Raw genomic sequence first — 15919 nt, forward strand, 5'->3', positions numbered from 1 at the left:
GTGTGTGTGTGTGTGTGTGTGTGTGTGTGTGTGTGTGTGTGTGTGTGGTGTGTGTGTGTGTGTGTGTGTGTGTGTGTGTGTGTGTGCGTGCGCGCGCGCCTTTTTTTTTTGTTTTTGTTTTTTTTGAGACAGGGCCTTGCTTGCTCTGTCGCCCAGGCCAGAGTATAGTGGCATAATCTTGACTCACCGCAAACTTCACCTCCTGGGTTCAAGTGATTCTCCTGCCTCAGCCTCCCAAGCAGCTGGGATTACAGGTGCGCACCACCAAGCCTGGGTAATTTTTGCATTTTTTAGTAAAGATGGGGTTTTGCCATGTTGGCCAAGCTAGTCTTGGACTCCTGACCTCAGATGATCCACCCACCTTGGCCTCCTGAAGTGCTGGGTTACAGGCATGAGCCAATGTACCCAGCCTTCAGGTATTTCTTTATAGCAGTGTGAGAATGGACTACTACAGGAACCAAGAGACAAGAGCAGTAACAAATACTACAGACATAAATATGAAATAAAAATATCCACTGCATTTGGCAATTAAGTCAGTTGTCAAAGGCAATTTATATCCTGATTAAAACATACATGATAGTGTTTTGATAAAGAATCGTAAAAAATAATATAAAGACAATTGGCTGCAAAGACAAAATGAAAGAGGGAATGAAACAAAACTTTCTTTACTCTAGTTAATTATTCTACTAGAGTGAAGAAAGGTTTGTTTATTTGTTTCCTTGCTTGTTTTAGGACAATAAGGATTTTATCATATTCAAATGTCAAGGGGTAAAAGCCAGTTTATTTCTTTTTTTATTTCATTTTTTAAATTTTTTATTTTTTAATTTTTTTTGAGACAGAGTCTCTCTCTGTCACCCAGGCTGGAGTGGTCTTGGCTCACTGCAACCTCCGCCTTCCAGGTTCAAGCGATTCTCCTGCCTCAGCCTCTGAGTAGCTGGGATTACAGGTGCACGCCACCACGCTGGGCTAATTTTTGCAATTTTAGTAGAGATGGGGTTTCACCGTGTTGGCCAGGCTGGTCTCAAACTCCTGATCTCAAATACTCTGCCTGCCTTGGCCTCCCAAAGTGATAGGATTACAGGCGTGAGCCACCATGCCCGGCCAGATTCATCTTTATACGCCAGATCTATTATGTGCCAGATTCTTCTGGTCATTCAGTATTTGTGATGTTGTACTGTAAAAGATTTCTACAGTAAGAACAGATAGAGCTCCAGAGAGGAAACAGAAGACAATTTAAAATAGGTTCAGGATTAACAAGATTAAAAGGATTAATGCAATATTTTTTCATATGCTTTATAAAAGGATTCTAAAGTTACAAATATTTGAAAGATAAAATACTGAGATATTTATTTATTTGCTTTATAAAAAAAAATAACATTCAAGTTAAGTTTACCTGGAAGTGTAGAGCAACTGCAGGTCTGGCCATCAGTTTACTGAAATGTTCACTAAACTCTGGTGAAAGAATATCCTGTGATAATGTTTCATAAGGATCAAATGCTTGCTCCTATTTTTTCAAAAAGAGAAAAAGCATTAGGTTTAAAAGAATATATTTTCTACCAATTTGGTACAGATTATTTAAAGGCATTTTTTTTTTTTTTAATTGAGACAGGGTCTTGCTCTGTTGTCCCAGCTGGAGTGCAGTGGCACGATCACAGCTCACTGTAGCCTCACTCCTACACTCAAGCAATCGCCCCACCTCAGCCTCCTGAGTAGCTAGGACTACAGGTGCACCACCATGCCTGGCGAATATCTGTATTTTTTTGTAGAGATGGGATCTTGCCATGTTACCCAGGCTGGTTTTGTTTCAAACTCCTGGGCTCATGAGATTAAGCTGTCTCGGCCTCCCTGAGAGGAGATTATAGGCATGAGCCACCATGCCAGGCCTTAATGGCAAATTTTTATTCAAGTCCTCAACTACATTTCATCACTTTTTACTACTTCTCCAAGGACAAACAATAACTACGGTTGCAACTAGTACATTTTTTTAAAATGTAAGTGTGACCTTTAACAATAAATAATTAGAGGCTACAGACTCTTAAAATAGGTCACTGACCTTGTAATTACAAGTATCAAATAGTAAAATGCTATGCAAGGCAGGTATGGTGGCTTGTGCCTGTAATACCAGCTACTTGGGAAGCTGAGGCAGGAGGATTGATTGAGGCTAGGAGTTCAAGAACAGCCTGCACAAAATAGACAGATGCTGTCTCTTAAAAAAATTTTTTTTGTAATGCTTATGCACATTTTTTTCAGCAAATGAAAAAGCTACTATGAAGGCTGGGATTTAAAATTCTGCTATGCTTACAAAATGAGTTTGTTTTTTTTTTTTAATTTATTCATTTATCTATTTTTTATTTTTGAGACGGAGTCTTGCTCTATTGCCCAGGCTGGAGTGCAGTGGTGCAATCTCATCTCACTGCAACCTCCGCCTCACAGGTTCAAGCAATTCTCCTGCCTCAGCCTCCTGAGTAGCTATGACTACAGGTGTGTGCCACCATGCCTGGCTAATTTTTTGTATTTTTAGTAGAGACAGGATTTCACCATGTTAGCCAAGATGGTCTCAATCTCCTGACCTCGTGATCCGCCCGCCTTAGCCTCCCAAAGGAGTTTATATTTATATTTCATTTTCTTTTCTTTTTCTAAGACAGGGTTTCTCACTCTGTCACCCAGGTGCAATCTCGGCACTGCAGTCTTGACTTCCTGAGCTCAGATGATCCTCCCACCTCATTCTCCCAAGTAGCTGGGATTACAGGCGTGCTCTACCATGCCTGGCTAATTTTTTGGAGGGAGAAGGTTTTACCATGTTGCTCAGGCTGGTCTCAAACTTCTAGGTTCAAGGGATCCCCCTGCCTTGGCCTCTCAAAGTGCTAGGATTAATACAGGCGTGAGCCACTGTGGCCAGCCTAGGATATTTTCAAAAGAAGGAAAATGTGATGATACCTGTTTTACATCTACTCTACAGTTTCCAAAATTAGAAAAAGAAAGCAAAGATAAAGTACAGTAAAAAAAAAAAAAAACAAAGCAGAAGCTGTTCATAGCTTGCCAATGTCTATATTTAAATTCCTATTATTTCATAATAATCAATAACCCCAATGTCTAGTTAGCCCTAAGAGATTTGTTTTATTTTTGTATTTTTAAAACAAGCATTTTTTAAATATAGTTTGTTTTTTGGGGGAAAATACACAAGTACAGTTTTGGCAAGGATGCAGAGAAATTAGAACACCTATGCATTGCTAGTGGGAATGTAAAATGGTTCACCCCCATGTAAAACAATTTGGCAGTTCCTCAAAAAGTGAAACACAGAATTACCATATGAACTCAGCAATTCCAAGCCTAGGTGTATACCCAAAAGAAATGAAAACATTGCAGCATTATTCATAATAGCCAAAAGGTGGAAGCAATCCTAGTGTCCATCAGCAAATGAATAAAGAAGTATAGACATGCAACAGATTACTCAACCATAGAAAGAGATAAAGTTCTAACATATGCTATGCTATGAATGAACCTTGAAAACGTTACGCTAAGTAGGTAGAAATGAAAATGCTATATAGTTCCACTAATCTGAAATGGCTAAAATTCATGGAGCCAGAAAGTAGATTAGAGGTTACCAGGAGTTGGGAGAAACAAGGGGTTCCTGCTCATTGGGTGGGGTTTCTGTTTAGCATGACGAAAAAGTTAGAAACAGATAGCGATAATGATTGTACAATATTGTAAATTTAATGCTACTGAATTATAACACATAAAAATGGCTAAAATGGCACATTTAATATTATATACCTATAACCAAAATTTTAAAATTAAATTAAAATTAAAAAATGATACAATATTTTTAGAACCATACCTTTAGGAGTACAGTAAGCAACCAGAACACAAATTATCATAATATAAAACACATTCTAGGCAAGGCATGGTGGCTCCCGCCTGTAATCCCAGCACTTTGGGAGGCTGAGGCAGGCGGATCACAAGGTCAGGAGTTCAAGACCAGCCTGACCAACATGGCAAAACCCCGTCTCTACTAAAAATACAAAAATTAGCTGGGCGTGGTGGCACGCACCTGTAATCCCAGCTACTCAGGAGGCTGAGGGAGGAGAATGGCTTGAACCTGGGAGGTGGAAGTCAAAGTGAGCCGAAATCACACCACTGCACTCCAGCCTGGGCAACAGAGTGAGGCTCTATCTCAAAAAAACCCCCCAAAAAACAGTCTATTAAGAGTCAAAGCTGATAGCCAGGCATGGGCTCATGCCTATAATCCCATCACTTTTGGAGGCCAAGGTAGGAAGACTGCTGAGGCCAGGAGTTCAAAACCAGTATAGGCAACATAGTGAGACCACATCTCTACTTAAAAAAAAAAAAGAACCAAGGCTGAGACAGGCACAGTTGGCATGCACCTATGATCTCAGCTACTCAGGAGGCTGAGGCAAGAGAACTGCCTGAGCTCATGGGTTCAAGTCCAGCCTGGGCAAAACAGACACCTACCTCTAAAAAATTAATAAAACAACATCAAACTTTTTCTGCAGCTTTGCAGGGTACTGGAAAAAAAAAAGAACCAAGTCTGAATATTTTGATTAGACATCAGTAACTGAATACTTCTATGCTATTAGTTTCTTTGTCTACAAAGTGGATGTAATATAGGTGACCTATATTTTCAGAAAAATATTGGCAGACATTATAAAACTAGGAAAAATTTTTAAATGAAATCTAAAGACCACACTTTGAAAGCTCTGTTTTCCAAAAGAAACAAAAATGGCCAATGAGCATGAAAAGATGTTCAACATCATTAGTTTAAGAAAATAAAAATAAAGGAAAGCAAGGTGGCTTACATCTATAACCCCAGGGCTTTGGGAGGTCGAGGAAAGGGAACCACTTGAGCCCAGGGGCTCCAGACCAGTCTGGGCAACATAGCAAGACTCTGTTTCTTAAAAAAACAATTTTTTTTAAAAATTAGCCAGGCATTACGGCACAGCTACTGAAGAGGCTTAGGCAGGAGGATCACTTAATCCCAGGAGTTTAAGGTTACAGTGAGCTATGATTATGCCACTATATTCCAGCTTGGGCAACAGAGTGAGACACCATCTCAAAAGCAAAGACAGAGGGAGATGAAAAGAAAAGAAAAGAAAAAAGCAAAGAAGAGGAGAAGAAAGAAAGATAGATTTCTTTTCCTGTTAGACTGGTAAAAATGGGATAGCTACAGAACCAGATATGAAAACAAAAAAATTTTTGACAAAAGAATAAGAATGAGGTAATATCCAGAGTTAGTGAAGGGGAGGGGTGGAGAAAGAACGAAGCTTTCACTGGAACTTACCTGGAAGTGAACATGGCAAAATATTTCGAAGTTCTAAAAATATGCCTACCTAGTCTTTAGCACTAAAATTCCACTTCTAGGAATATATCCTTAAAAATGATTAGAATATCAGGGCATAGTGCAAGTATGTTTGTTGCAGTGTTGTTAATTAAAAAAAAAAAAAAAAGGAAAAAACTCTACAACCTTATGGATAATAGTTAAAATATATTATGGTGTCTCCATAAAACATTGCATTATTTATACTTAAAAACTGTGTTGAAGTATATACATTAACATGGACAGTGTTTACGATACACAGAGTAAAAACAGGAAGTTATAAAATAGTAGGATCCTATTTTTGCAAACACACATAGGTTTGTATGTATGCACAGAAAAATATTTATAAGGACAAGTTATCTCTGGGTGTTGTAAAATCTAATTTATGTATCTCTATTTTTCTGAATATTTTTTACAATGAGCTACATTACTCCTACAGTCATTTAAAAGACAACAAAATGATTTTTACTTTGAAAAACATTAAAATAATATAAACTTAAAATATAAACTTAAAAATATATTTTATAAAATATAAAAATAAATAATAAATTTAAAAATATAATAATAATATAAACTTAAAAACATTAAAATAATATAAACTTTCCAACTTTAAGTTTAAAATCCACAGAAGGTAAAGACCTATGGTCAATAAAATGTATCTTCCTTCATCTTGAACATACCTAACAAATAAAAAAATTCCTAAATGTTTCTACTCTACTACATAAACTTTCACTATAAATATTGCCGTAAATACACTATAAAGAAAGTGTCACTACATAGGCAATGTGATCTTACTTTGTTATTGGTTAAATCTTAAATATATTTTTATAATGGCCAGTGGCATCTTCAAATTTTCATAAAGAATATCTTTTAATTTTTTGTTTTGTTTTGTTTTTGAGATAGGTCTCACTCTGTCACCCAGGATGGAGTACAGTGACACAATCATGAGCCTGGCTTCCTGGGCTCAAGCAATCCTCCTACCATAGCCTCCTGAGTCACTGGGACCACAGATGGGCACTACCATGCCTGGCTATTTTTAAAATTTTTTTAATGGAAATGAAGTCTCACTGTGTTGCCAAGGCTGGTCTCTAAATTTCTTACTACAGCATTTAGGACTTTAATGAGAATATAAAGTAGTTTTGTAAACTTACTTCTGCCAAATCTTCAAAACAGCTGCCAGCTAAGGGATGAGGACTGCTTTCATCAGTCATTTCAACTGTGTCTTCAATCAAACCTAAAAGTTTCACAGTCAATTCATGTATATCTGAAATGTTACTAAAAATCTTTTCAATATCCTGAAAAAAGAGAAGGAAAGGTTGAGAAATATAAGACTGAGAATTCTGCTTATAATTTACTAAATATAAAAAGCACTATAGGCTACTCTAGGCACACTATAGTGCTTTGGAGTAGCCCAGCTCCACAAGAAACAGTACTGCTGCTGCTGCTGTACACTGTGCTTCAGCAGAGGTTCCTATCATTGTCATGCCTTTGACTTCTTTCCTGGACAAAGCCAAGAACTGTCCCGAGCTAAAACCCAATTTTGGGGCTTGCCTGTCTTACACCAAATATGTCATTTAATTTATGGGTGATATTTGTTTTCTCCATGTTTTTAAATCTATGGAATAAACTGTAGAATTTCTTTAGCAAATCCTTTATTGAGAGCATGATTAAATCTATTATTATAACTTTGGAGCAATTTGCACATTATATAAAGCAATATATTTACATTAAATGTCAACAAGCTATAGCAGAATTTTTGCATTCTGCTCTTGGGAAAACTCATTCTTTGTAAAATAAAAGTTACTACACGTGAATGCATTCTCATTATAAAAGATTCAAACACAAGACAGAGAACAAAATATGAATGTTTACTCTCATGCCCCCCCCCACACCCCGGTCCTCAGAGGCAGAAACTATTAATGGTTTAGTACGCATTATTCCAGTATAAACCTCTAACCATTTTCAAACATGTACATCTTGGTGTTAATATATTAAAAGACGGAATCATAGTGTGTACTCTTTTAACTTGGGTTGGAGAGGTCAACATACTTTAGAATAAAGAGATCTGCTTGTACAAAAAAAAAGCAATATAAGAGTTAGGGGTATATTTTAATTCAATCTCAAACCAATATATTCTAAGACAATAAAAATCAATCATCAATAGGAAGAGAATTTTAAAAATCTCTTGGATTACAGACAGTAAAAATACTGCAAAATATAGATTCTGGATAGTTTTGTTAAATCTAAAACCTCTTACTGTGGATGATTCTAAACTACTTTTTACATGAATAATTCCAGCATTTGAGTGTTTTAAAACTGGCTAAGATAGACAGGTGTAGTGGCTCACGCCTGTAATCCTAGCACTTCGGGAAGCTGAGGTGGGTGAATCACCTGAGGCCAGGAGTTCAAGACCAGCCTGGCCAACATGATGAAACCCCGTCTCTATTAAAATACAAAAATTAGCCAGGCATGATGGCGGGTGCCTATAATCCCAGCTACTTGGGACGCTGAGATGGGAGAATTGTTTGAATCCGGAAGACGGTAGTTGCAGTGAGCTGAGATTGTGCTACTGCATTCCAGCCTGGGTGGCTGAGCCAGACTTTGCATTAAAAAAAAAAAAAAAAAAAAAAAAAACTGGCTAAGATGCTAAAAGTCTTGATCAAGATCTTACAGAGCCCTAGGTTTTACTTATAGCTTAGGCTATGTAGTCTTACAGGTTAATGATAAGAGCTGGGATCAGAATGAAGATAACACCTAATCCTGTTACAATCTGGTTTCACAATTTGGGGCCCATCTCCTGGATCTGAGAAGGAATTACAGATTGCATCCAATCTCCCATCTGTGAATTACAGCCAGGCACTATTTAAAGACGGGTACGTGTTCTGAAAAATGTACTGTTAGGTGATTTTGTCATTGTGCAAATATCATGATGTGTACCTATGCAAACCTAGATGATATACTACAACACTTAGGCTATAGGAGAAACCCTGTTGCTCCTAGGTTACAAACCTGTACAGCATGTTGTACTGAATACTGTAGATAATTATAACACAATGGTAAGTATCTGTGTATCTAAACATATATAAATATAGAAAAAGTATAGTAAAATTATAGTATAATCTTACAGGATTACTGTCATATATATGGATATATATATATAGTATATCACTGACTAAAACATCGTATGTGGCACATATCTGTATATCTCGGATAAGACAGGTTCAAGCCCTCTGAACTCAAACATATCATATGACTGACCATCCAGGTTATGGCCAACTATTATTCACTCTGGCATCTTATAATGGAAACATCATGGACTTTGGAACCTAACAGACCTGAGCTTGGATCCTGGCTCCACCACGTGGTATAATATGAAACATATTTGGTCTTTGTCCCTGGTTCCTACCTTAGAGCCCCACTAACATGCTAGGAATATCCTGAGTGATAATAATGTCTTTTGTTATTCATAATGAGCCCCTCTGATAAACACTGAGTTTAAGCTAATGAGGTTACTTACGGTAGGTCCCTAGATAACCTCATGATAGGGCCAGTCATCAAAAAGACCAGATGATTAGGAGGATTGGAGGGTTACTTGAAACCAAACTGACTCATAAGAAAAATAAAAAGGATCAGAGGGTTGGAAATTTCAGCCCCACCCACTGACCTCTAAATAGTTGGGGGAAGAGCCTGGACAATATGGCAAAAACAAAAAATACAAAAATTAGTTGGGTGGGGTGACATGTGCCTGTAGTCCCAGCTACTCAGGAGGCTGAAGCAAGATGATCGCTTGAGCCCAGGAAGCACAGGTTATGGTGGGCCAAGATGCACTTAAGCCTGGGCAACAGAGCCAGACCCTGTCCGAAAAAAAGAAAAAATAAAAGAAAAAAGCAGGGGCAAGAGGCTAGGGATCAAGCTCCACAAAAACTCTTGATGAGCTTCCTGGTTGCTGACCTTACGGAGGTGCTAGGAGGGTGTCCTGCCCAGAGAGGGTTTGGAAACTCCGTGTCCCTATACCTTCCCCTGTCCATCTCTTCATCTGTATCCTTTGGTTTTATTTTGGTTTTGTATGTTTGGTGTTTTTTTTTTTTTTTTTTTTTTTTTTTTTGGAGACAGTGTCTCACGCTGTTGCCCAGGCTGGAGTGTAGTGGTACAATCTCGGCTCACTGCAACCTCTGCCTCCCAGGTTCAAAGCGATTCTCCTTGCCTCAGCCTCCCAAGTAGCTAGGGTTATAGGCACCCACCACCATGCCCAGCTAATTTTTTTGTATTTTTAGTAGAGTTGGGTTTCTCTATGTTGGCCAGGCTGGTCTTGAACTCCTGAACTCACGATCTGCCTGCCTCAGCCTCCCAAAGTGCTAGAATTACACATGTGAGTCACCACGCCCAGCCTCATCTGTATCCTTTGTAAAATCCTTCATAATAAACTTGTAAATGTGTTTCCCTGATTTCTGTGAGCTGTTCCACCAAATTAATGGAACCCAAGAAGGAGGTCATGGGAACTCCAATTTACAACTGATCAGTCAGAAGCACAGTTCACAACCTGGGATTTTCAATTGGCACCTGAAGTGGGAGACAGTAGTGTTGGGACTGAGTCCTTAATCTGTGAGATCTAACACTATTTCCAAATAAATAATGTCAAAATTGAGCTGAATTATAGGACACGTAGTTGGGTGTCCAATGGAGAATTACTTTGGTGTAGGAGCAAAAAATCCTCACATATCTGGTCACAGAAGTGTTCTGTGATGAGTGTGAAGATTAGAGAGGAGGCTGGGTGCAGTGGCTCACACCTGTAATCTCAGAACTTTGGGGAGGCCTAGGTGGGTGGATCACCTGAAGCCAGGAGTTCCAGACCAACCAGACCAACAAGGTGAAACCCCGTCTCTGCTAAAAAATACAAAAGTTACCCAGTCATGGTTGTGCACACCTGTAATCCCAGGTACTTGGGAGGGTGAGACAGAAGAATTGCTTGAACCTGGGAGGTAGAGGTTGCAGTGAGCCAGGATTATGCCAATGCACTCCAGCCTGGGAGACAGAGCAAGACTCCATCTCAAAAAAAAAAAGATAAGATAGGAAAAACTGTTTTTTCCTTTTACAACGTGCCAGATGAATGACCTTGGATTAGGAATGAAAGGACAATAATAGCTAGCCATTTCTTGGGTACATTATATTCTAGGCACTCTTCTAAGCACTTGAAATATAATAACCTAATATCCTTATTAGATAGGTACTATCATCACCCTCATTTGACAAATGAGGAAACAGAGGCATAGAGCAGTTAAGTAATTTCCCCATTGTCACACATTTGGTCTGCTAATACCCGCTCATAGGGTTCTTAGGATTAAATTAGATTATTTCTATGAAATGCTCCTGGCAAATATTAGGCCCTCCAGAAATGTGAGCTTTTTGAAAACACAGGATGAGAAGCAAAAGGAGTAACAAGATCATTTTTAAGTCATTCACTTCTTTAACTAATATTTGCAAAGTACTCTGCTCTGATTTTAGATAGTTTTTACCTCAAAAGTTTATATTTTACTTAATGTTAAAAAAATTTATAGTAGATACAGAGATAGAGAAAAAAGGGATTCTCTCTTCCATCTGGCCCTTTAGTATTAGAATAGAAATTGTCTGTCATATTTGCACTAATCCACTGAAAAGAGACCCATAAAAATTAATTACTGAGGAATGAAAACTGATGGGACACAGAAAAGACAAAGATAACATTAGTTGGCAATATTTGTTAGGTTTTTATTCTTCATACCACTAGAGACAAAATCCAATTATAAAGTGGTAGAAAAGAAGCCAAATTCAAGATCAGGCTCTATAACTAACTTGATTAAGATGTTAATTTCCACCTGGGCACAGCGGCTCAAGCCTGTAACCTTAGCACTCTGAGGGGCTGAGGAGGAGGATCACTTAAGCCCAGGAGTTCGAGATCAGCCTGAACAACATAGTGAGACCCCCATCTATAGTTACAAAAAAAAGCTCAATCTCCTTACAAGTAAAGTAGAGATGATAACATCTGCCCAATCTATCCCTCAGGATTGTTATAAGGGTCAAATAAAATAGAACAGTACTTTGAAAAACATAAAGTTCTGACTACTTATGATAGCATGCCCAGAGGGAGTTATTATACATTGTTGAACTAAACATATATTCAAAAGAAAAAAGTAATGGCCAACTAAAACACTTTAGATTATCATTTAAACTCATTCTTTTGAAAAAGAATGAGAAAAGCTAAATCTGTTCCTGACTTTAAATACTCAGCCACCTGTGTCTGAGTATCACTCTTATTTACCCATGTTACAGTTATTTTGTGGAGAAAGTTAAGAGGTACAAGATAAATAAGATAAGGCTGAGTATCTTTTTTTGAGATGAGGTCTTGATCTGTTGCCCAGGCTGAAGTGCAGTAGCATGACCATGGCTCACTGTAGTCTCGAATTACTGGCTCAAGCAATCCTCATGTCAGCCTCCCCGACAGCTGGGACTACAGGCATGTGCCACCATGCCCAGCTAAGTTTTAAAATTTTTTGTAGAGACCACATCTCGCTGTGTTACCCAGGCTGGTCTCAAATTATTGGCCTCAAGCAATCCTCAGGTTCCCAAAGCAGCTGGGATTATAGGCATAAGCACTGTGCCTGGCCAAGGCTAATTATTTTTAAAGTGTGGGCCAAACACACAGATATGAAAAAATAAATCACGTGATAAAGGAAAGAAAGAAAAAAACCTTTTTTGTTTGTTAAACATGGCATTTTGCAGAAACTTTTATTTTTAAAAATTCCACTGTTAAAACTTTTTTTTTTCAATCCTATGTATTCCGAGCTACAAACTAAAACTTTAAACTACTGCCTTAAGGTACTTACCAAAAGACAGAAAAATGAAGAGGTCTTTCTTTCCTAGACCATGTATCTTTTTCACCACCTCCAAATGAATATCAGATACTGCATAGCGGAAAATGATTTCAACCCAGTATAAATCTCTTTCTAATTTTGTGTCTAATTTCCATTAACACTGCACTTATTATATTAGTGTAACAATTCACATGTTTGTAAAACCCACAAATACATAAAAGTACTTTTTATGTACTTATAAAGTATTTAAAGTTACTATTTATGGGCTGGGTACAGTGGCTCACACCTGTAATCCTAGCACTCTGGGAGGCCAAGGCAGGCAGATCACTTGAGGTCAGCAGTTTGAGAGTAGCCTGGCCAACATGGAGAAACCCCATCTCTACTAAAAATATAAAAAAATTAGTCGAGTGTGGTGGTGCACGCATCTAATCCCAGCCACTCAGGAGGCTGAGGTAGGAATTGCTTGAACCTAGGAGAAAGAGGCTGCAGTGACCTCAGATAGCAGCACTGCGCTCCAGCCTGGTTGACAGAGCAAGACACCATCTCAAAAAAAAAAAAAAAGTTACTATTTATGATTTTAAACTGGTTTTATTTTTGGGGGTACACAGAATTTCAAACCCAAAATGGTACTTACAGAAGGTTTAAACAGCTTTCTATCAGAAAGAAAGGCTTCTCGAAACACTTTTATGATCATATTTAATTCCCGTAGATACTGCCTTTCTTCCGCAATTTCAGTTCTGACAAGATCATAGTAGTTTAATTCACCAGAAGAACTAGGTTCATCTTCACAGAGAGAAACCAAACCTATGTCATCTTGATCAAACATGTCCATCAAAACCTGAGAAACAGAAACCAATAATGTATAAGTTTATTTTCCTTACTTTTATAAAAACTGCCTCAAAGTACCTCAAATCAAAATGTTATTAAACAGGGCCAGACACAGTGGCTCACACCTGTAATCCCAGCACTTTGGGAGGCCGAGGCGGGAGGAACACTTGAGGTCAGGAGTTTGAGACCAGCCTGGCTGACATGGTGAAACCCTGTCTTTATCAAAAATACACAAATTAGCTAGGTATCATGGTAGGTGTGTGTAATCTCAGCTACTTGGGAGGCTGAGGCAGGAGAACTGCTTGAACCCAGAAGGCGGAGGTTACGGTGAGCCCAGATAATGTCACTGCACTCCAGCCTGGGCGACAGAATGAGACTCCATCTCACACACACACACACACACACACACACAATTAAACAATAAAAGCTGTGTGTATTACAAGTAAATTTATATGAGAAAACCTCTAATAAAAGGAAAAATAGTTGCTGAAGGCGGGGAATGTTCAAATAAAATAGAGTATGGCAAAATAAATATTTTTTGAGATATGAACTAACGGTGAAATATGTACTAATACATATGCATATGTATGTGTATATATGTGTACTGTAATATACACATACACACACACGTAATAGCAAAAAAAAAAAAAAAAACTTGCCTTTGGGGAACAATAATCTGAGCCAAAAATCCCAGTTCAGCCACTACTTGACTATGATCATGAATAAATTTATTCATTTGAAAGTAATTTTCCTGATGTAAATGTAACTGATAGAAAAATTCAATGTGGTAATATACATAAAATGCATACTACTATGTCTAGCAAACAGTAGGTATTCAACATGGTAGTTCCTTGCCATATCATAAAGATAGAGTATGTATTTGGGTAGGGTTAAAAGGAGAAAAGTGAAATGCTACTATGATAGAGGCACATGATAGATCACTGTGATGCATTTCTGATGCACATTTACTACAATGACCACTGCTATTATGTTCATTTGCTAAACCCAAACATCCCACAGATGCTTAAATAGTTGTAGTAACCACTTCTTTTAGAAATAGCTACCACGGACTTGAGTCAATCAACAGGCAAGAACTAGCTGTAAATCAATAGAAACAGGAGGTGACTTTTTTTTTTTTTTTTTGTGAGACAGAGTCTCACTCTGTCACCCAGGCTGGAGTATAGTGGCGAGATCTCGGCTCACTTCAACCTCTGCCTCCTGGGTTCAAGTGATTCTCCTGCCTCAGCCTCCAGAGTAGCTGGAAATACAGGCATGCGCCACCATGCCTGGCTAATTTCTTTTTGTAACTTTAGTAGACACGCAGTTTTACCATGTTGGCAAGGCTGGTCTTGAACTCGTGACCTCAAGAGATCCACCTGCCTTGACCTACCAAAGTGCCAGGATTACAGGTGTGAGCCGCCACACCAGGCCATGAACATACATTTTAAAATTAATAATAGTTTTTTTCAAAAAAATGATTAGAGGCTGAACACGGTGGCTTACGCCTGTAATCCCAGCACTTTGGGAAGCCAAGGCGGGTGGATCATGAGGTCAGGAGTTTGAGACCAACCTGACCAACATGGTGAAACCCTGTCTCAACTAAAAATACAAAAATTAGCTGGGCATAGTGGCACATGCCTGTAATCCCAGCTACTCAGGAGGCTGAGACAGAAAAATTGCTTGAACCCGGCTGGCGGAGGTTGTGGTGAGCCAAGATCACGCTATTGCACTCCAGTCTGGGAAACAGAGCAAGACTCCGTCTCAAAAAAAAAAAAAAAGATTAGACCTAGTAAATTAAATATTTAAGACTGACTGAAAAGTACTCTGAGAGTTCAGCAAAAAGGTATACCCTGAAAAGGTAACTCCAAAAAGTTAAAAAGCTTCAAAGGGATGAAAGGAAATTCTGATAACACAATAAAAGATATTCATTCATTCATTCTGAAAAACATCTACTGATCACCATAAATTGTACCACATGTTGGTAAAATGCACTAATAAAGTAAACATGAACTCTGTCCTATCTTTTTGAATCTAACTTAGAAATATCTTGTAAACATCTCTGAAATCTGGTCAGTTCTCTCCATCTCACTGCATGCTTTACATGCATGATTACACTACTAAATGCATGATTACACTACTAAACAATCACCATCTCTTACAAGGATACACAAGTCTCATAATTTGATCCGCCTGCCACAGGTCTTCCCAACCCCATTTCTAAAATCATGTTACTAAAAACAAATTTGTCATTCCCTATATAAAAATGATATTTTTTCTGTGACACTCTCAAATCCTTTTCTTCCCCAATGCTTACTCCGTGCAGTCCTCCTTCTTGTCATTGAAGACCATCCTCCCCACTTCCCAGCCACTTTAACTTTAAAGAAACCAGAGAGGCTACACAGTAAATTTGCTGATGAAATCTGATTTCAAACAGATATGCAAAGTAATGGAAGGCATGAGAGATGAATAAACACAGAAGAGCTACCATCCTCTTCTCTTCCCTACCAGAGGCCTTTTTACAGTAGGCCATACTTGCTAGCTTTAACTTCTTGCTTCCATTCACTTAGCAAGCTCATTACTATATTAAAACTGCTCTCACTATTGATCCAGTGTCAAATCTAATGGTGTGTTTTAGTATTCCTACTTGTTTTCTCTAGTTTTTGATGCAGCTGACCATTCTCTCATTCTTAAAACTCTCAGGCTGAGGCATGATGGCTCATGCTTACAATCTCAGTGATTTGGGAGGCTGAGGTGGGAGGATCACTTGAGGCCAGGCATTCAAAGCCAGTCTGGGCAACATAGCAAGACCCTATCTCTACAAATAATAATAATAATAATAATAAATTAACCAGGCATGGTGGTAGGCACCTGTTGTCCTAGCTACTCCAAAGGCTGAGGTGGGAGAATT

At 38.3% G+C, this 15919-nt stretch overlaps 1 protein-coding gene across 3 annotated transcripts in view; it reads right to left on the reverse strand.

Moving 5' to 3' along the window:
- The window catches only part of SOS2 (SOS Ras/Rho guanine nucleotide exchange factor 2), a 118643-nt gene that overhangs the window by 51536 nt on the left and 51188 nt on the right, over nt 1-15919 (reverse strand). For all 3 annotated transcript variants that reach the window (XM_032244540.1, XM_032244539.1, XM_032244541.1), the window contains 3 exons: nt 12818-13021; nt 6487-6630; nt 1394-1504 (listed from right to left, as the gene is read on the reverse strand). In XM_032244540.1, the coding sequence (XP_032100431.1) occupies nt 1394-1504; nt 6487-6630; nt 12818-13021 (459 nt within the window). The remainder of the gene's footprint in view (nt 1-1393; nt 1505-6486; nt 6631-12817; nt 13022-15919) is intronic.

Source organism: Sapajus apella, unplaced genomic scaffold, assembly GCF_009761245.1.
Source record: "Sapajus apella isolate SASKATOON/1434 unplaced genomic scaffold, GSC_monkey_1.0 scaffold55, whole genome shotgun sequence".
In the NCBI taxonomy this organism is placed as follows: domain Eukaryota; kingdom Metazoa; phylum Chordata; class Mammalia; order Primates; family Cebidae; genus Sapajus; species Sapajus apella.